At 43.4% G+C, this 20,060-nt stretch overlaps 1 protein-coding gene across 3 annotated transcripts in view; it reads right to left on the reverse strand.

The window, feature by feature from the left end:
* ZDHHC1 (zinc finger DHHC-type containing 1) overlaps positions 1 to 18,329 on the reverse strand; it is an 18,974-nt gene extending 645 nt beyond the window's left edge. Inside the window, exons 1-11 of one of the 3 annotated variants that reach the window (XM_069793879.1) lie at positions 18,177 to 18,329; positions 17,529 to 17,691; positions 15,439 to 15,657; positions 13,283 to 13,337; positions 12,817 to 12,943; positions 12,082 to 12,183; positions 11,110 to 11,234; positions 10,613 to 10,771; positions 7,026 to 7,138; positions 1,311 to 1,396; positions 609 to 702 (exon numbers count right to left, since the gene is read on the reverse strand). In XM_069793879.1, coding sequence (XP_069649980.1) covers positions 609 to 702; positions 1,311 to 1,396; positions 7,026 to 7,138; positions 10,613 to 10,771; positions 11,110 to 11,234; positions 12,082 to 12,183; positions 12,817 to 12,943; positions 13,283 to 13,337; positions 15,439 to 15,657 — 1,080 coding nt within the window. In that variant the 5' untranslated portion in view covers positions 17,529 to 17,691; positions 18,177 to 18,329. Of the gene's footprint in view, positions 1 to 608; positions 703 to 1,310; positions 1,397 to 7,025; positions 7,139 to 10,612; positions 10,772 to 11,109; positions 11,235 to 12,081; positions 12,184 to 12,816; positions 12,993 to 13,282; positions 13,338 to 15,438; positions 15,658 to 17,528; positions 17,692 to 18,176 lie in introns of all 3 variants that reach the window. The other 2 variants (XM_069793878.1, XM_069793880.1) reach the window with 2 other exon arrangements.
* Between the last annotated feature and the right edge of the window lie 1,731 nt (positions 18,330 to 20,060).

Consider the following 20,060-nt stretch of genomic DNA (forward strand, 5'->3'; position numbering starts at 1 on the left):
TACAAGTGTAGTTGAAAAGGATTTTTTCTTATCATCTAGATGACAAGACTTTGATTAACAAGCTTAGAGGAAAGGGGGAGAGCACCACCACCTGCCATTTGAGCAAGGAGGGAGAGCATCTGGACGTAGATACATGAATATCAAGAGGGCAGAAAACTTGACTTTGGACAGCTGTTTCATACACTCAAGCTTCAAATCCACACACACCATCCTTCCCTGGGGCAGATGCTTTAAACATCCATATATGAACATATAAACTGTTGGATTTTGCTCTACAGAAACATGCACAGCTTGTTACATCAACAAAGTAGCATAGATACAGTCACTGAACTGCACTGGAGCAGCAAGACATTGTATTACAGCTGAGCTGCAAGCTTATAAGGGAACTGTGGAATACATCTGATCACATGTGGGAAATGAGACAGGAGAGTATCACTTAGATGCAGTGACTGCAGGGCACAGCCATACCTGCAGAGACACGCTGAGGACAGGAACAGCATGTGTACGAAGGAGGCAACCACAGTCTGCACTAGAGTGAGTGTGCACTCATGCACCATGGTGAACTGTCAGCAGCAGAGGTTATGGTACGCAGCAAGTCTCCTGCTTACCTGAGAGGGGACCACAAAGTGAAGAGCTGGGAGGTCAGGGGAGGAGCTCTGCTCAGGGTCAGCTTCATCATTGCGGACATAGAGCTCTGAAAAGCTAAAACACATGGCAGATATACAAGATACTTCCCTTAGACATGACTTAACTCTGATGCTTACTTTGCTTGAACATATGCATCAGCCTGACTGAAGCATCCCCTGCTTTGTACAGCATTGTCGGCAAAACTGCAGGGTAACTTTTCCTGTGCAACTGTGCAAAATATGAAGGGTTTCCTCTCCCTTCCTGAGGGACATGAGTTAATAGGCAATGATTAATTAAGAGACAAGGATGGTGTTTTCCCATGAGTACTTGCCTGTGTTATAAACTTTGCTGTTGTAATTCATCTCTTGACAACCTGAATCATGTAACTATAATGAGCTCAGTATAGGAATTACAGGACAAATCAGGCAGCTTTAAAGTAATTTTAATACAAAACAGCCTAAATAGAGTATTCTAGGAAGATATTTTCCCAGGGGAGAGGAGGCAAGTACTCCTGCAGGTACTTACCCTCCTGAAACTCAAAGATTTCACCATGCCTTGGTCAAAACATGGGTGCTCCCTATCTGCCTAAGTACTTTTGTCTTAGGGTCCATCAGTGATTTTGGGGACAATTTCCCATTCACCATACATGCTGCTGGCAGACTCCTATATATGACTTTACTCACCCTTTTCCTGAAGTTACTGTTGAGAATTCCTCTACTTGAATACCAGGATCTGTATAGCCAGGGTTACCTGAAAAAAAGTCTGCTTCCTGAAGAAAAGAAAAAAAAAGAATTCACATTTTCAGACCAATATGGACACAGAGGGGAGAAGAGGGATTTTCACTAGAGAGATGTTTTCTTCCTCCTTCCTCAGCCACATGCCAGACATTTTCTGTCCTTACAGCTAGCACAGCTGCAACTCAGCAGGAGTCTGCTGCTTAAGAAGATGGAAAACCAAGATTGAGACAATTAGAAGTCCCTGATTCATTCATTTAGTCCAGCCAGCATTTCATGTGACTCCAAATCAAATCAGAGCACACTTACGGAGACCAGCTTAATCATTTCTTGGGACCACATTCAAAATATCACTTAAAGCCCTCATTAGTTATACAGTTCAATCATAGGAGTTAAGCAGTGAATGCAAAAAACTTCTTTTAAATTCAAAATGGAGGTGAGGACAGTGAAAGCATGCAACATACAGGAAAAACATAAAGTATTTTCTGTTTCTTGTATGAATCCTGTATGGCTAATAACTGCTGGTTTTAGATGTGATATATTGCTCATTTGCCTCAGGTGTAGTTGAATTCAAAGTAATGCCATCCTGAATTTTAAAATTGCATACTTTCATAAACATATAAGAAGACTCAAAGAATAAGCTGCCTAAATCCAAGTGTCTGCATTACGGAAAAGGGCTCCCAGTTCTCCCTCAAAAGGACACAGTTAAGATAGTCAGAGTACCAAGTGATGCAGGGTATGAAGCTCCATTGTCAAAAAGGATAAATCATGCTCAGGAGAACCTTGACACTACTTTCCAGCTGCTCTTAAACTTGAATAATTAGCAAGACAACTTCCTCTTAAACATTTCAGTGCACAGTGGCCACAAAGACACATGTACATTTTAAGGCAACTTTCAGGTGGTAAAGACAGAGGGATTTTAAATATGATAGGCATTAGCTTCCAAAATATCTTAAACAAGCTCATGAATACCTATTTGTCTGAAGAGCCTGATCAGCAAACTTGAGAAAATGAATTCAAAGTTGGACATCCCACAGATGGGTTCCTGAGAGACCCAGGGCCTCTGCACTTCAACAAATTCATAAACGATCAACAAAAAAACAGAGCAGTGAGATGAAGTCTGGTGATGATACGTCCTTATGTAAGGCAATAAAAACGAAAAGCAACTGCAAGGAGTTGCAGAAGATTCTTGCAATATTGAATTACGGGGTGATAAAATGGCACACAAAAATCAATATTGCTAGATGTAAAGATGTAATGTGATGCACATGGGAAAAGTATTGTAACCTTTACATACAAAGCAATGGTCTCTGAACTAGAAAAGAATTCATGGAGCTGCACATTCAGTGGTAGCCAAGAAATCATTTCAGATTACAGGAATGAAAAGGAAAGGAAAAAAAAAAAGAAAATGGAAAATAGTTTCATGTTACTTCCCCCTGAGAAGACCTGGAAGAAGGTACAGAGAAGAGTGACAGAAGCAATGAAAGGTATGGAGCAGTTTCTGTACAAGAAACAGCTAATGGGCCAGGGCTCTTCAGTCAGGAGAGGAAATACTCACGGCAGATATGAGTGGAGAAAGTAAATGGGGAATAATTGTTTACCATCTCTCTAACAGAATATTTAAGGAGCATCAAATGAAAAAAATCAGGTAGTAGTTTCAAAAGAAACAGAAGGCAGGCTGCATTTTTGACACAGCATAGAAATAAGCTGTAGCACTCACTGCCATAGGATGCTGCAGGTGTTAAATGTTACATGGATTCAAGAAGAAATGAGAAAAGTTTGTGTGAGAAACCAGCAAATACAAAGCCACTCGAAGTTCTGTGCTCCAAAAACCCCTAACACATATTGCCAAGTGCTGGGAGAGGGTACTGGGAACTACAACTCCTGCACTCTTTCTCAACATCCACAACTGGCCAGTGTCAGAGCCAGCACACTTTACATGCCAGAAGAGATACTAGTTGCTTTTGAACATCTTGGCATCAATGTCTGGAGCCTCAGTACTCGTGTGATTGTTAGATAAGAGAATTGCCAAACTGGAAAGACTTGAGGCCTGTTGTCTTTTGTAACATGCTCTGAGTTTAACGGGTCTTGTAAAGAAAAAAAAAGAGGTGGAAAGGAATTTCCAGCTGTTTTATAGGTGGTAACATCAAATTTGAAGGGAATTGGTTTAGCAATCCCAAACATTAGAACTTTCTGATTTGAGAATTATGCTATTTAGTTCTATTATAGGCAGAGTTTATCCAAGTGCAGGATTGATAATCTGCAGAAATTTACATGTATTTCAAATAGAACTGGTAACTCAAATCAGACCATTGCTCATCATCGACTGAACAACAAATGTACATAAATGTTTCCTCAAATCTCCTTGGGGACCAAATTCTTAACATTTACATTCAAGCCTCATGCACCTGAGTTGCAAATGAAGGAGACCAGGCACAATCTCATATCACTGTAAGCATATGGGCGGTAAGTCTTTTCATAGGAAAGCACACTGTGGCTGAAATGAGCTGAAGCAGGAGACATCCTTGAAGGACTGTGCAGAGTAACTGAAAACAATCAAGATTCAATGTCCACAGCATACAAACAGGACTGACATTTCAAGGAGATTAATAAATGATACATCTTGAGAATATCATGAACAACTTCTTTCCAAGCAGGGAATGAAAGAGCTTTTTAAATCTATTTTGTCCACTTCAGCCTTCTATAAATAATGTATAACCAATGCAGTCACATAAAAGAAAGCAAACCATTAGAGCTGACTAGCAGAAGCCAATGGAAGAAGACTTAATCAGTAGAAAATACAGTGTACTCTCAGTGTGACAAAAACTACAACCACAGCAGAGTCCCAGCCTCTTTCCACTCCCACAGTCCTTAGCAAGACAGCCAGCATCCTTCAACTGTGACAGCAAGACAAACCTACCCTTTCCAATTGCGTTGTTAGCATTCAGGTTCTTCTCTTGCTGAAAACAGACTGCTAAATCAACAGACCGACCAAGTTCATTGCAAACCCTGGTCATGCTCACCCTTCCTCTAGAGGCTGAATACCAGCTGTGTCCACCCCAAGTTTCATGGTTACAACTTCAGGATGAATTCAGCTCCTTTGCCCGCTAGAGCTGCTCTTATCAACTGCTTCAGTGGCAGCCAGTGCCCTGAAATGTTGTCTGGCTGGAGGGGAGGCAGAATTGAACAGGAAAAAATGGTTCTTGTCCCAGGGAAAGTGAGTCTGTTGCAAGTGTTGAGGCTGAGAGTGAAGACAAGGTTCATCTTAACCAGACGTTGGAAAACAGAAGCAATATTGAAAACGTGAGGGAAGCTGAGTAAAATCCATTTTTATTATTTAAAATCAAACCTCACCAACCTGAATCAGCGTCCAAAGCAAGTTCAAAGCTTTAGGAACATGAAAAAAATCACATCCCAGCTGGCCTCGCTATGAAAGCCAGCTCCCTGGTATGAATGCAATTATGCATTAAAGCATCATTTTTGGTTTAGTTTATATTTCTTTGGACTGCTATGCAACCACCTACAGAAAAAACTGTTACTTGCACATGCTGCTTTGGGTATAGTAATACAGGCAAAGGCTGTGTATGTCCAACTGTTTTGCATTTTTTGTGACATCTGAACCACTCCAGTGTGCAAAATTAGGGCTTTTACTTTGTGCGTGTTCTGAGAAGGATTCTACAAGCACATAAGAATTCTTTAACCTGAAGAAGAATCTTTAACCTGAACATAGCCAAAGACTTAACCACAGACAAACATGGAAAACTGAAGCCAAAACCAACACCCAAGCTTAAATAAGGCTCAAACCCAAGGATTAAAGGAGAAATGCATGTTTCTTCTTACTCCCTAAAATGAATGAACAGTTAGGACAAAAGTGGGAAGAGGATGATTTCCATTTTATGCTTGCAACATCTTGGATCAATTACAAAGGATTTCTGTGTTCAAGCTAAAGAAGGCTGTAGTCAACACAGCTTACAAAACGCAAGTCACTTGGTGTACTCCTACTCCAATCTATTTGTTTGTATTTATCTCTGGTTGCTATGTAAGAAACAAGGAAAATCTGGAGAGTTAACATTTTTTTAACAATGTTACTGGGCATCATCCAGTCTTTCTTGTTCCCCAAGGTATTAACTGCAGTCCTGAAACACAGAACTACTTTTTACCCTGCTTCTTCCAGGCTTGCTGCTTCAAACTAACCACATTCACACACATCTAGATAAGCACCAGTGCAGACAGGAGAACATCACTGAATGGCTTCATCCCAAATATGCACACACAGAGAGTGTACCCCTGTTCAGACAGATTTTCAGTATCAATCAAAATTTAGTAACTAGGAAATGATTAGAGCTAACGCTTTACTATTGTTTTAATTTTCATGGCAAGCAAAGCTCTATGAGACAAGGTGCCAAATATTTTTATTGTTATGGAAACCTCTGTTTAAACTGAAAGTTCAACTTTTCCAAGACAGTAAAAAAATGTATATGAAAAGCTGGGGTCTCCATATTATACAGAAGGAGAATCAGCTCACTCACCTCTTTGCTTTGATAGGAAAAAACTATGAATGAGTCCAGGGAGGTCCCAGTATCTCTACACAGAATACCTGGATGAAGCTTGGATTTAATTAATTTCTTATGAAGTACAAAACTGGTTGTATAGAAGGTAACTTATTGCATAAAACTAGATAGAGTTACACAGGATCACAGAATCGCTGAATAATTTAAACTAGGAAGAATTTCTGGAAGTTTCTAGTCCAGCCCCCAGTTAAAGCCAGTACAGAATTTGTCCTGTCAAACTTTGAGTGACTCCAGGGATAGAGCTGCCTTGCAGCAAAATAAATTACACTGAACCTTTCAATTCATAGCAGAATATATATGACACTGCAGAGTGTAACAGCATTGTCGAACTCTTTTTACAGTGATATAGCTCAACATCACAGTAATCACAAGGACCCTTATCACTACGTAGACTCAATTCAAAGAAAAGCAGATATCTGGGTCATTTCTGAACACAGTTGGTATCCTTTTGCTTTTCAAGACAGTTAAACTACTTCGTATTATTAGCTGCTCAATGATTAGCCCTAGTTTCTCCAGCCTTAGAGCCTGTCTCGCTTTCAGTCATGACCTGCGACACTGCTCACATAAGCCAGCCAGACATGCACTGCCACCGAAACAGATGGTCCTGTCCTTTCCAGGGACAGGACCCTTCCCACTCTTCAGTCATCCTTGTTCGTGCTGACACAGGCATTTATGTGACTGCTTGGTGAACCAAATGGGAGGGAACTAAGCCAGCTAAACACGAGCTCAACTATTTTTTTTAATAAAGTTTATTCTTACCCAGATGAGTTCCCCCACCCTGTTCACTGCATGACTGTAACAAACAGCTGCACTGGCAGAAGAGAATAGATAGCACAGGGCCCAAAACAACTGGTGGAGGATGAGAGTGTGTGGGATTGGTTGCTTTGAAAGCAGCACTTGCTTATGCCTAAAGTGTTCATCAAATTACAGGCCTTACACTCTCTCACATCCCACTCAACTCCACCAAAGTACCTCTGAAGTCTTATCTGTAGCAACTGCCTCTAAAATTTGGAGCTCGCAAAAGTGAAGCAAACTTTACACTGCAGGCAAGCGAGGCTGTTTTTGAGAAATGTACTGAAAGCTCAATGAGTACCTGACTGGGTCTCACTTGGGAGGGACAAGACTCCAGTTGCTTGTCTACCCCTTTTGCCTCTTGCTGGGGACGCTGCTGCAGGATGTACTCGTACGTGGTCAATTTGTTCCACACTGGGAGGAAAGAAAGAGAGCTGTCAGCACAGGAAAGGCCACTCCCAGATTACACGTATACAAACAGTCTGAATGACTTTACAATCAAATAGTAACTATAAACATGAAAAGACTCATACTCTAAGCCAAAAGTACCTTTGCACTGACCATCTTACTATATCCTTTATTGTCATCATCACAACACTTTCTCATAGTCCCACTATTCTTCTAAAGTCTCATATACATGGTACAGCCTTCTATACTGTAGTAATTTGTTAGCTCATTTCAGAACAGATCATTATTCATACCCAATAAGGGTAAGATCTGTATTGTACAGAAAGCTCAGTGAGTAGTCAGAAGGTATGTGATGCTAAATGGAGAAAAGAAATTCAGCAGGTTAGTGTGTCCTGTAGAGGAGATTGAGACACTTCATGTCCAAAACAGTGAGCATCAAATGCACAGCTTGCCTTGTGACATAGAAGTGCCCAGAGGTTACATGTGCCTGAGTTTATGTGCTCTTAAGGTCCCCCACAAAGACGCACCTGCTTCCATGAATGACCAAAAGCATGTGACATTTCTGACCAGCTTCGTTTCTTCATGAGACCCAAAATGTTACAAGGATCCAAAACTCAGACATTCCTCCCATAATGATCCTGTTATGGTAAGTATTTTTAGAGCACAAAACCCAGAAATGGATGATGAAGATTTTTAGTGCACAGCCTGGTAGTCATTCTTCCTTTTTACAGAAGCATAGTAGTTAAAGCAGATGCCTAGGATGTCGGACATCCAGACTAAAATCCTTCCTCTGCCTGAAGACGTTTGTATCAGTAATATCTTACCTCTCAAAACCATACCCTAAACACAGGACTACTTCACAGGGAAGTGGGGGAGAGCAGAGGAGAAGGTGCCCCTCCTGTTAAAGCAATGACCTGTTGAAGAAATAAGCATTCAAGATCCATTTGGCCAGGAAGACAGAGCATAAAAGTTAATGCGAGTCTGCAGCCAAGTGATTAGTGAATGCACTTAACGGGGACAATGCCGGGCACTGGCCAATGCTCCTAGAATGGTACCGTATGCTTTATTTGAGAAACAGAGTATTCCTTCATAAGCAAAGGGCTATAAACCATTTTTAATTTAGAGTTTGTTGGTTTCTGAATACTTAACAGAGTAACTTTTAAAATATTTTAATAGAGCTATTTAGTTAAAAATTACTGCATTTGTCTGGCCGGATAACACTGCAGCACATACTGTGCAATATATAATCATAGCCTGTGAAGAGCCCTATATGCTCTCCTATATTCCCTTCCTATATTCCCTACTATTATTTTCTTTTTTATTCTGCTTACTATTGGCTTCTCAGTATTGAAGAAAAAAAAATACCCTCCCTCCAAACTTCTGAAGTGCCATGCTTCACTGAATGCCTCTAGCACTGAGTCTCAATCATTTTGAGAATGATTCTTTTGAGAATAACCTACTTCCTTCCTTTTGAGTGATAGCAGCAAGTAATTAAAATCAGGACAGTAATTCTGAAAATTTCACTATGCTTGCAACAAAACGAGATTCTAAAATTTTCATAGTCATACCTGACTTAAGCCAGGTTTTTTTTATGTGCAGCTTAAAGGCAATACCACTCACAGGGGTGCTATTTTCTTTCTGTAATTTAATTATTTTTTAAAAAAAAGGTTTATGAAGAAATACTTATGAACAGCAACTACGTTTTAATTGGTAAACTGTATTTCTAGTCCCAAAAGAGGTTAGACAGTTCATTCCAACACTGTCTACCTTAAAGCATTCAGATGAGGCTACTGACAGTTACAGGTATGAAATAAGAGGAATTTAAACCAGACATACGTTGTCTATCTCCCTGAATCCCAGTTGTAAGTGCAATGCATATTCCTATGTAACACACAATATAGGCTTCAATATGGTAACATCACTCCTTTTAAGCAAGGACTTACACACCGCACTTCTGCACAGCTGGAACCAGTTTCAATAGGGTAGCAGATTTTAATATAATAAAATGTTTAAAAAAATTAACAATAATTAAATTGTTTCCATGTAAGTCATAAAGATTTAAAATTGGGGCAGAAATAAAAGTTAATTTGGCTCAAAATTCATTCTGAAAGAGGAAAATAAAATCACCCCAAGACAACAGCGACAAAAAATGGCCCAAAGCCAGAGCAGAACTCGTTAACACACACACTTTCCTGTTTGACAAGAGAAAGCATGTCGTTATCCCAAGGAGGGAGCACCCTCTTGTGGAAGTTGTACACAAAAACAGGATAAATACCACTCAGTACTAAACCGAATAATCCTTTTTCATCCAAAAGAAATCTTCCTGGAGCAGCCCCAGCTTTGTTATGCTTTTAGTCTTTCTACAGTGCTAGATCGGCCTCTGAAATCTCCAGGCATTACCATTAACCCAGCAAAGTCAACTTTCAATTCCACCAAGAAAGCAAAATCGCAGTGTGACCAAATTTAAGTTAAGCTCAAAGAGGCCGTAGAAGGAAAATGACGATCAATGACCTCACTGATTGTAAGATTAATGCCAGCTGAGGAACACTACATCAAATGCTATATTTCAGCAGTGCAACCATTTTGCTTCTGGAGCTGCACTGGTTTGTGCTGACCTAGTTTGTGGTGGCAACTGCATCGCTGTTAACTGACAACCTAAAAATCCATCTGGGGATCCTCTGTAACCGCCACCCTCATTTCTCTTCCACCACATCCCTTCTTCCCTAGTTTTGGCACCACCGACTACTGCAAGTGTAAGATCTTTTCTCATCATGACTTACGTCAGGCAGCCAAATAGCTTTGGCTTCATTTTAGACGATGGCTGAAAAAAGGTTTTTTATGCCTATCTGTACATAAACAAACATAAATATCTCTTCTTGACAGAGCAACAAGTAAGGGATCTAATGAGGAGCTTTTCTGAAAACCTCTTCCTCTGAATTCCACAAGTCTTTTTGTGTCACTACAGTATAACTTCCATAAAGGGACCTTGACCTGAACATCAGGCCTCCTATTAGAAATTTAGATCAATACCATCCACATTTCTCTGGGGTAACAGAGAAACAGGCTCTCTCACACAACAGAAGTACTGGGGAGCACAGTGAAGAGACACACAAAAGCCTGTATGCAGAGCCAATCTGAATCTGCCAACACTGATACTGAGCTGGAATTAACCAGTTCATCCCACCTAGCCTTCTCAACTACTCTCGCACGTGCTTTCCATTCCAGGATAACATAGCTTAGACACAGGAATGCACAGGCCCAACGCAAGCCCTATATTGCACATGCACTGATAAGGCTACCTGGTCCTGGGGGAAAATCAGAAGTATAATGTTAAACCTAAATTTTCTAACTTTTCAATGGCAATCTTGCACAAGGTGTATATATTTGTAACACGGGTGAACACACAGTGAATGCAGAATGAGTAGAAGCAGCTAAGTGAAAATGAAATGGAGATGCAGGTGACAGGAACATAATACCTACTGAGATAGATGTGAAAGGTCAATAGGTGGCCCAGCAGGATCACGGTCATTAGGCTCAGAAGAATAAAAATCCCAGCCGTGACCAAAATGGCAGACGCCTGAGTCTCAACAGGAGCTGCAGGAAGAAACACAAACCAGCGGTCTGTGTGGTTCTTTAGAGCTGTAAAACAAAAAGAGTTGGAGGTAAGTAGATTGTCCAGGTATTAAATATCTCTAACTAAACTTTGCAGCTGGAAATATTGTTAACTCAAAAGTAGCTGCAGACCCATTATGCACTGGAGGCCTAAGAAATCTTGTGTCTGCAAGGTCCATAGGAAGAGCAGTTAGCTCTGTAAGGAAAGACATTCCATCCAGCTGAGCAGAGATATTCTTGCAGAAATATAAACTGAAGGAGTAAGGAATGCAGTTCCTTGTCAGTGAGAGAGCCCACAGAGTCCAATCCCATACTGGGATATGCTGGCTGATTCACAGGATGCTCAACTGAAGCACTGCTCATACCATCAAAGTGCAGGTCAGAGCGAAGCATCGTGGGGTCAATGAAGAACTCTACAAAGACGTAGCAAGCAACGAGCAGCAGAAGCCCAAGGCCCAGAATGGCAGACAGCACGCTATTCAAAAAGAGCCTGCCAAGAAAGTGAGAAGTCTGAGTGGCTTCAATAACATTACATATACAATTCAAAATCCCAGCCTCTAATAAAGACAGAGATATAAACAGCTATCCCAAATTACTGTGATGCTTTCTTACACTTGCGATCGATACTGGTGAACAGTCTTACTTCTGATTTGTTACCCTGAGGGACTAAACTGTGACCCTTTAGAGCACCCGTGGTTACAAAACAGTCAAGTATATCTAGGAAGACAAAGAGCTCCCTGCACAAAATCTGAAGGCAGTGTAACGTGGCACCCAGCAGTAACAACACTTTACTTTCCACATGGTTTTAGTGCAGGAAAGTAAACTGAGAAGCAATAATCAGTGATAGCCTCCTTGTTCTTTATCTCAAACCTGGGACAGTTTAGAGGTGCCTATATGCTGCTGTAACTCCTGCCAATCGGCAAGTCTCGTAGGGAAAGCATGCAATCTGGATGCAGGTTGTTTCAGAGATGGGAACAGCACAATCACAGTTCTATTCCCACTCCAGCTCTCAGAAGCATTAAGGACACCCAATTAACATCCCATAAGCTTTTCCTAATACCAAATAATAAGATTATGTTCTCTGTTTTCACTCATAGACGTTCAGCTACAAAATCCTAAGTGTAGGAGTTTTATCCCTGGTTATTTGAATCTCATAATCATGCTTGCATTTTCCATCTAGTTTTCTCATGACTGATTTTATTCAGCCGGGATCTGAAAAAAAAGTGGTTCTGTGTGGCTGAGTACAGACTGGGCTGAGATGCAGGAGAATCTTGGGAAGAGAAGGGGCAACATTATTGATGCAGTGTTGCACTCCTGTCACAATGCCAGGCTCTTACCAGTAATTCCTCTCTCCCACACAGTTGTTGAGCCATTTGCAGTGGTGATCAAAGCCACACACACACTTGTTGCAAGTTCCACAGTGCTTTGACCTGGCACTCCTGCCAAAGAAAGGGTGGCGTTAGCATGGCAGCACCAGCTTATTACCATGACTTTCCAGTGACACAGATACAGGGGGTTACAGCAGTAGAAATCCTGGTAATAGTGAGAAAACCTTCTACATCAGGAATACTTCAACACCCAAACATATCGGCCATATCGGCCATTGTTGGACCACAGTCCCAAATACTGCAAAATTTGCCTTTCAATGCACTGCGTGATTTCTAATTTGGAGATCATTCATTTCTTATTTGAAACCCTTCAGCAGTTCTACAAAGCTTGATCTCAATGTCTGCCCTCCAAGCATTTCCTGCTACCATATTAGCATCTAGCCAAATACAAGCACACATGCCCGAGTTACATGTTGTTAGGTCAAACACCAACATTCAGATCACGTGGAACAGAACAGTCCTCTCCACACAACAGGTGAGCAATCAAATAAAGTATGGAACCACGCACACATCTGACAGCAGGCACCTACTCAGCTAACTGAATCTTGCCACAGGGTGAAGTTTAACTCACACTACAGAGCTTCAGGGGCTCAATTTCAATCTTATAGTCTAACATTTAAGACTAATGGTGAAGTGTAATGGTGAAGAAGACAGAGTAGCAGAAGGAAAAAAGAAGATACTTACACATCTACATCACAGACATGGCAATGATGGTTTTCAATGACATGTGCATGTTGATTACGATTGAAGGTAGCCAGAGGCCCTAGATAGTTTTTTTCTCGCACATTTGCATCCGCAGGATCAATGGAGACTGCAGTAAGATGAACAACTAAATGGTAGATAAAACACACTCCCGGACACTGAAGTACACAGTTAAGGATTTTATGAGTGATTTAATGCATATATTTTTATCCTTAATACACAAAGCCCACACAGATGACAAATACATGGCTTAGAATTAGAAATCACTATATAACTGATTGCAGCACATTCATCTGAGCTTTATTAACAGAGACATTTGCGCTGTAACAAATATCCTCTGGAAAAAGGTAACTAAATCTACAGGAACAACCCTCCTTGTTATGTACCACCCTGTCTCACAGAAATGTCCTTCCTAGCACAGGAGTTTTTAAAAATTACCTTTACTTACCAGAATCTGACCCCACTGTTGACATAGGTCCATGTTTCTTAGTCCATACAGACTCCTTGGGAAGGAACAATTAGTTAAGGCTGTGCACATGCCCCTTCACAAGACAAGACTTCCAAGAAAGAAAAAAAAAAGTCACATCAAGGAACTAGTACTGATCACCTTGCTTTCCTTTTCCTGAGTCAGAATCCCAAGGAAGAGGATCACGCCTTTAAAGTAGGCTCCTACACAATTTACAGACAGACAGTATCCAGGATTTGTCATTGGTTCTTGAAAGATTACCGGTTTGGATTCTTACTTTTAAATGCAGTAGCAAGTCAGAGCAAATACGCTTTAGCAGTACTTTTGATCAGACACCTGAACTAACTGCTGATATTTGGAAAGAATATACAAATATGTAAGAATATACAAATAGAAAGCAGCAACCCTGCATGCCTGGAGTACCACTGTGCTCAAGAGTTTGCTTCTCAATATACCGCAACTAAATGAGCATGTGTGCAAAAATTAACCTTCCAGTCTATTTGTTACACAGCCAGATGTGCACATCATTGATGATACTAAGGCGTATGGAAAATAGAGCAGTGTAGTAAGGAAAAAAAGGATGTCTGTGAGAGGTCTAGCTGACTAGAGCTCTGATGACTGGTGTAGCAGAATGGGAAGGGATTTGCCTTTGACACAAAAGAGATGTTAGTGCTTTATTAACTGGTAGTAAAACTTTAGGATACATAAATCTGTTGAATTAGAGTGACTTTAGACTGAGTTATGAAGGTATTTGGTAGACAAATTCATGAGGTTTGAACCGTGATAATACCAAGGATTTGGATAAAATAAGTAGATGTAAGACCACTGTGAGCTAATGATATTAATGCCTAAATCACACAGGTGTAACTAAAACAACGATAAGCAAAAGCATCCCAAACATATCAAAGACTCCATGGACATACATAAATCAGATGTATAAATGATGTAAGTGCATATCGGATCTCTTCAGAACTTTTCCCAAGATTGTCTCTATAATATTTCTTGGTTAGCTGGTTCTGCTAAGAAAGCACTAAGTGGCACTGAGCCACTTAGTCAATTTTATTTGCACCCCGAAGATGTTACCAGAGAGATGACAAAAGCAAACACTTGCTCACAAATTATAAACCCTCACCAGCTTGTTAAGCACCAAATTCAAATCTCAGGATACCCTCTTTCCATCTGCCACTCCTCAAGACAATCTAGTCCACCAGAAGCCAGGGCCTGACTTTGAAGAAGTTCCTTCCCTGGCTTTGAGGAAGTTCCTTCCCTGGGCACAGGTGACAGTATAAGGTAGCACTGGGAGCATTGGGATTGCTCGCCAGCACAACCCATCTCTAGTCCCTCTCCTCCCCAGCTGCAGAAGCAGCAAGCGCACACAGCTCTAGGGAGGGGGCTTGAGGGCAGGAGGTGGAAAACACATCAGGCTGGGCCGAGTTAGGCTTTGCTGGGCAGCACATAAGACAAGATGCCTTCACAGTGTAAGCACCTCATCTTCTGATACTGCCCACATTTAGAGGACAGTTAGATGGGTATTACAGAGCTGCTCAAGACTGTCCCACGACAGACCTCTCCTCTGAGGTTCACACTACACCACCTTGTCTTTCACTCACAGACTTTCTACAGAGGACAGGGGAGGGCCCTGGGAGAAGATCAACTGCCAGCTATCACGAGCAACCACACCGTAAAATTGTAAACATATAAAGCTGCCTTTCAAGACTCATTCAGTCAGCACAGGGAGGTGTGGCTGCCCACCGCGGCAAGGATGTTTCAGGAGGGTCTTTTTTAGTATGAATTCCCTCAAACTGCAGCACCCTTGTAGAAGAATAATATAAAGCAAAGGAAACACATAGGCAGAAGTAGACAGCAGAAGAGCCTTGGAGGGAAAGATAGTAACCTTAACAGAGTGATGAAGGAGACAAGCAGAACATTAGTGACCTACCTAAAGCTGAAGGGCAGAGAGGATCTCAAAATAACTGGTTTTTATAGACAGGAGAAGATCAAGATTATGGTTATAGTTCAGAAGAAGATTCTGACTTAGCTGCTTTCTCCTAGGCTTTCTATGCTACCCAACAACTATTTTAAAAAAATCCCACTGAGAGTTTATTACAGTCCATGTTCTCCTCTTGACCAAAGGATACGATATAGCCAGCAGGCAGCCAGTGGCGGGGCAGGAGAGGAACCAGGATTCCAAAGCCAACCAGTGCAAAGAAGAGGTACAGCAACCAGGCAATAATCTGGAAAAGGTGCAGAGGCCAGCTCCAGCCATTCCTTCGAGCGCGTTGGACCTGCACCTCAGGAACAGCTTCGCCCAAATTCTCTGGAGTTGTCTTATTAGGAGGTTTATTGCAGACATTCATCTACAGAAATCAAAAATGGAAAACAAAAAATATGTAATACAAAAATATTGTGACTGAGTCCCAGTCCTGGAGTTATGCTCCAGGCTGGACAGAAACTTGGAGAGACTAAGATGACAACACATCTGAGGAGAGACTTCTCTCTGCACAGGGGATTTGTGATCTATAGTAACAAAGGGAAAAAACAATTACACACTCTAAAAGCAAGTGCTAATGTCTGTGTGAAACAACAATACCCCAAACTTTGAGCTAAAGGAAACTTGCAGGTTTTGCCAGCCTTTGGATGGATCTAGACCTAAATTGAGTAAAAAGAGCAAAGAGGGTACTTTGGTGGCAGTCCAGAGATGGAGTATGATGTGCTGTGGTCTGGGGATGTGTTCACGCCAGAATGCTGTTATGGATGATGGCAGAACAAATGCTTTCACCTGTCTCAGATATGCCATCTTTTCCTTCTAGCTAGTGCAGAGAAGTGTAGTGAGAGTCGGTGGCCCCACTGGAGCACATGGTCTGGAACCACAATTTAGCACTACACAGCATCCAAAAAACCAGAGACTCTTTTGTCAGCAACAAAGGAAGTGGACAGACTAGAAACAAAAAAAAAGTGAACTTTAATGACAAAAAGGCGGAAAGAAGCAGGAGTTACTCCACAACGCAAGTATAAAGCAGACCGTTGCTAGAACAGAACAGAAGGTTATGTATGCAGGACATCCATGCAGAAAGCAGCTTGATTATTCAGCTGTCCTACAATGTCTGGACTCCTGGCAGGAGAAAGCAAGATTTAACTGCAAAGGCGAGTAACGAACCATAACCTGGGAAGTTCCTGACGTTTATGATTCCTGTTTGCACAACAGCTACGAGCTCAGAAGTGATTTCTCTTTCTTTCAACTTGTGTTGGATTATTAGTTGTTGCTTTTCGCTTACCATGGAGCCAGGATGAGCTTTTGACAACGGAGAGTGGGGCTGCTCTGCTTCACAGAAAACTCAGGTGCAACAGATACTAGGGAGTACAATACAGGCAGCAGGTCAGGGGTCACATTGCAAAACCGGCATGAAGAAGCTCTGCTGGACCTCAGCTGACTCGAGGTACCTCTGCACCATGCTCACTGTTCCTTAGTAACTAAGAGAATGTTAAATTAACATCTAACAGGGATAAGCAACTTCAATTAGTCTGATTAACTTGCACATGAGCATGCCGAAAGAAAAGGAGGGCGTCTCTAGCTCACTTGTGGTATTTTTTATAATGGTTCCAGTACCAGAAAAATGCTGAAGGGCTGGAAGACAGCAAGCATGCCAATGTGCTGAAAGAGCGAGCAGAACAATTCAGATCTTGGTACACCAATGGTCCTGCATCAGTCCCAGGAAAAGGGCTGGAAATGTCTTTTGGGGTCAACTGGTAGAGAATTAGTGGGTAAGAATACAAAAGAATGTAATTTAAGCTTATCAGCACAGTCTTATCAACAAACAGGCTGGAAAAAAAAATTTCCTAACTTTGGTCTTTGAAGAAATTAGCAGTATGTGCCTGCATTCATAGTTTGCTACATGGCAAATGCCTCATCAATGATGAGAGTTACTAATCATGCGATACTTTTCTCATTAGGTTGTCGAAAACTTGCCTGCACATCACTTTGAGCTACTGTTACAAAACCCACTCAGATTATTTCAAGAAATTCCCCGATTTCTCCTTTCTCCTAATCAGACCCTGGCCAGGGGAGCCAGGCCCACCCAGACCATGGAATCCCTGTTTTGCTGCCAGATTTTGCTGTTTTATTACACCAGACGGTTTTCACATTATGTTATTTAATGTCAAAAACTTTGGTAACAATTTGACAGAATGTTTTATGTAGTGAACTGCCACTAAAGCTAGCGTAAGCTACCTCCTGGCTGAACTATCCCTCAGGCTGCAGTCATCCCACAGCAGTGTCTGTCTGGTGACAGACTCTCACGAAGAAAGCAAGCCGCTTGGTCCATCCTGTTTCAGAAGTGAAGTTCCTCTTGCCTTTCCCTTACAACTCGATGGCTTCTCTTGTAGCTGATGCGCTGAATTATCCACCAATATCGATGAAAAACAAAGCTGTATGTGAAGAGACTCAAGGATACTGCATCTCCCCTTCCCCGGGGGGTGCCCAACGCTGTGGGTATGCCTGGCACTCCTTTCTACCCAGCTACAGAAAACAATGAATATAAAAAACAGGGCACGAAGTCACCATCAGGGCTTACTCAGTCACCGGAGACAGAGGAGAGGTAACTGAGTTGATGCTGGTTGTTAACTAATACTAGTTAACTAGTTAACTATAAGTCAGCCGGGAGTTAACAGGTTCACCCCTTCGGTTGTTCAGCCACCAGACAGCCAAGCGCTGGGCAGCGGGAAGGAACACGCAACCAGCCGCCCTGAGGCACCGGCACCTCCCGGGGATATCGGGGCAGGCACCGGGGGCCGGGTCGGGCGAACGGTATCCCGGTCAGCCATTGAGGGGAGGGTCGGATAGACTCCTCCCACGGCTTCGCCACCTCTCTATCCTCACCTTCTTCCCTCAGAGGGGGTTGAGAACGGCCCCGTCCCCGCTTCATGCCCAGAGCGGGTAACGGGGCCTGCGGTTAAAACCGGCGCGGCAGCTCCCGGCGCCTTCAGCGAGTTCAGGCCGTTGGGCCCGTCGTCATGACAACGGACGGGGCTACGGAGGGGCGCAGGCGGCAAAAAGGCCGGGCGCGATCCGTTCGGCGGAGATGGCGGGGGTGGGGGTGGGAAGAGCGAGGCTTCACTCCATAGGAGCCCGGGTGTGGGGGTCCCCGTTGGAGCCTGCGGGCCCAGCGAGGACCTCCACACCCGGGGAAGGCCTGGCTACTGGCATGCTTCCCCCCCTTCCCCCCAACCCTTCAGCAGCCATCCTTGACGTGCAGACAGGGGTTTTATGCCTGGTGGCACAGAGTAATTTGTATTGGAAAGACCTACACCATCCCTCCATCCTGGCCTTTCATCGATAAAGGAGGTGGTGAATCCTTCCCCGGAGGCCGGAAAAGTCACGACACTTCAAAAGGCCTCCTTTGGGAGGGTGCTTGTTTTTCCCTTCATCACCCCCAAAGCCAGCTGTGAAGCGCTGCTGGGAATGCCGGCTGTGTTTTTAGGAAAAAACCCAAGATTTTGTAGGTTGGCTGGGGTCAGGGAGGCTCTGGGAGCCAGTGGTGGAAGGATGGGAGGCTGGTTGTGAGCTGGAGCCAGCCGTCCCACTCCCTGGAAGCTGTTAGGAAAATTCCCTTCCCTAACTATTATATCAACTAGTCTTTATAGTACGAAAACACCCCTCTGACACGGCTTTGAAACCCTCCCAGCATCATCTGGCATCATAGATCAGTAACTCCAGCAAGACTCTGGGGACGTCTGGATCTATGGACAAGCAGCAAGAATGCTGGAAAAATATTGTTGCCTTGCAAAGTTTTACGATGATTCGTAATCAGTAAGGGGGGTGTCAGTGATTAGTCAAGGCCTGTTGTACCTGAAGGTCTGAAGGGTATAAGAAACCGGTGCAAAACCACATTTGGGGTGCCCAGTTTGGCTGGGACACATGTGCAGGAATAAATATTTACCCTTCTAATTCTCTACTTTGCATCCCAGCCTCTCTCCTCGGTCAGCACGGGCCAGCTGCAGATTTTCGTGACACAGCACAGCCAGCCCCGCCAGCCCAGCCCGCAGCTCTGCTGCCCTCAGGGAAGCCTTTTCCCCCTCCTCCAGCAAAGCAGCCGTGCGGATCCCCAGGAGCTGGCGAGCAGAACTGGTGGCAGTGCCGGCTGTGGGTGCATAAGGAGGTCTTTATGAGCTGCCTGTGGTCTGTGCACAGCGGCTGCTTTGTGTGAGGGGTGCTGGCACCCGCCAGCCAGCCACTCACCTAAGAAAGCTTCTGTGTGTGGAGAGAAGGTTGTCCCGGGAGCAGCGTGTCCTTTGCTTGCTGTCCCCAAAGGCCCTCATCACCTTTTCAACCGCCAGCCTCCCTGCACAGGGATCTGGCCATGTTGGTGGTGGCAGTGGGTGCCCAAAGAGTGGAGGGGGGGCTGCACCTCTTTTGTCCTCTTTGCCCTCCCCTTCGAACAGGGGAACAGCTTGAGTGCTCAGTGAGCTACGGAGCTGCTGCTTTGACCACCCGTGCGGTCGGCTCCTGTCAGAGCTGTTGCAGAGGGAAGTCTCCCGGCCGCAAGGGAGCATGGCCCCCGGTCGCTGTCCCCTGCTCACCTGGTGCCAGGGAGCCCCGCTGTGCTTTGCTGGCACCTGCCAAAGGGGCTGGGGACAAGCCTTGGCTGTGCAGGACATGCAGGGCAGCATGTTCAGCCCATCTCCCAGTCCTGCACTGGAGGGCTCTTCAGTGTGGCCCCCAGGAACAGTGGTTCTGGGAGGGACATGGACACTGCGTGATCCT

The sequence above is a fragment of the Haliaeetus albicilla genome, chromosome 10 (assembly GCF_947461875.1).
Source record: "Haliaeetus albicilla chromosome 10, bHalAlb1.1, whole genome shotgun sequence".
In the NCBI taxonomy this organism is placed as follows: domain Eukaryota; kingdom Metazoa; phylum Chordata; class Aves; order Accipitriformes; family Accipitridae; genus Haliaeetus; species Haliaeetus albicilla.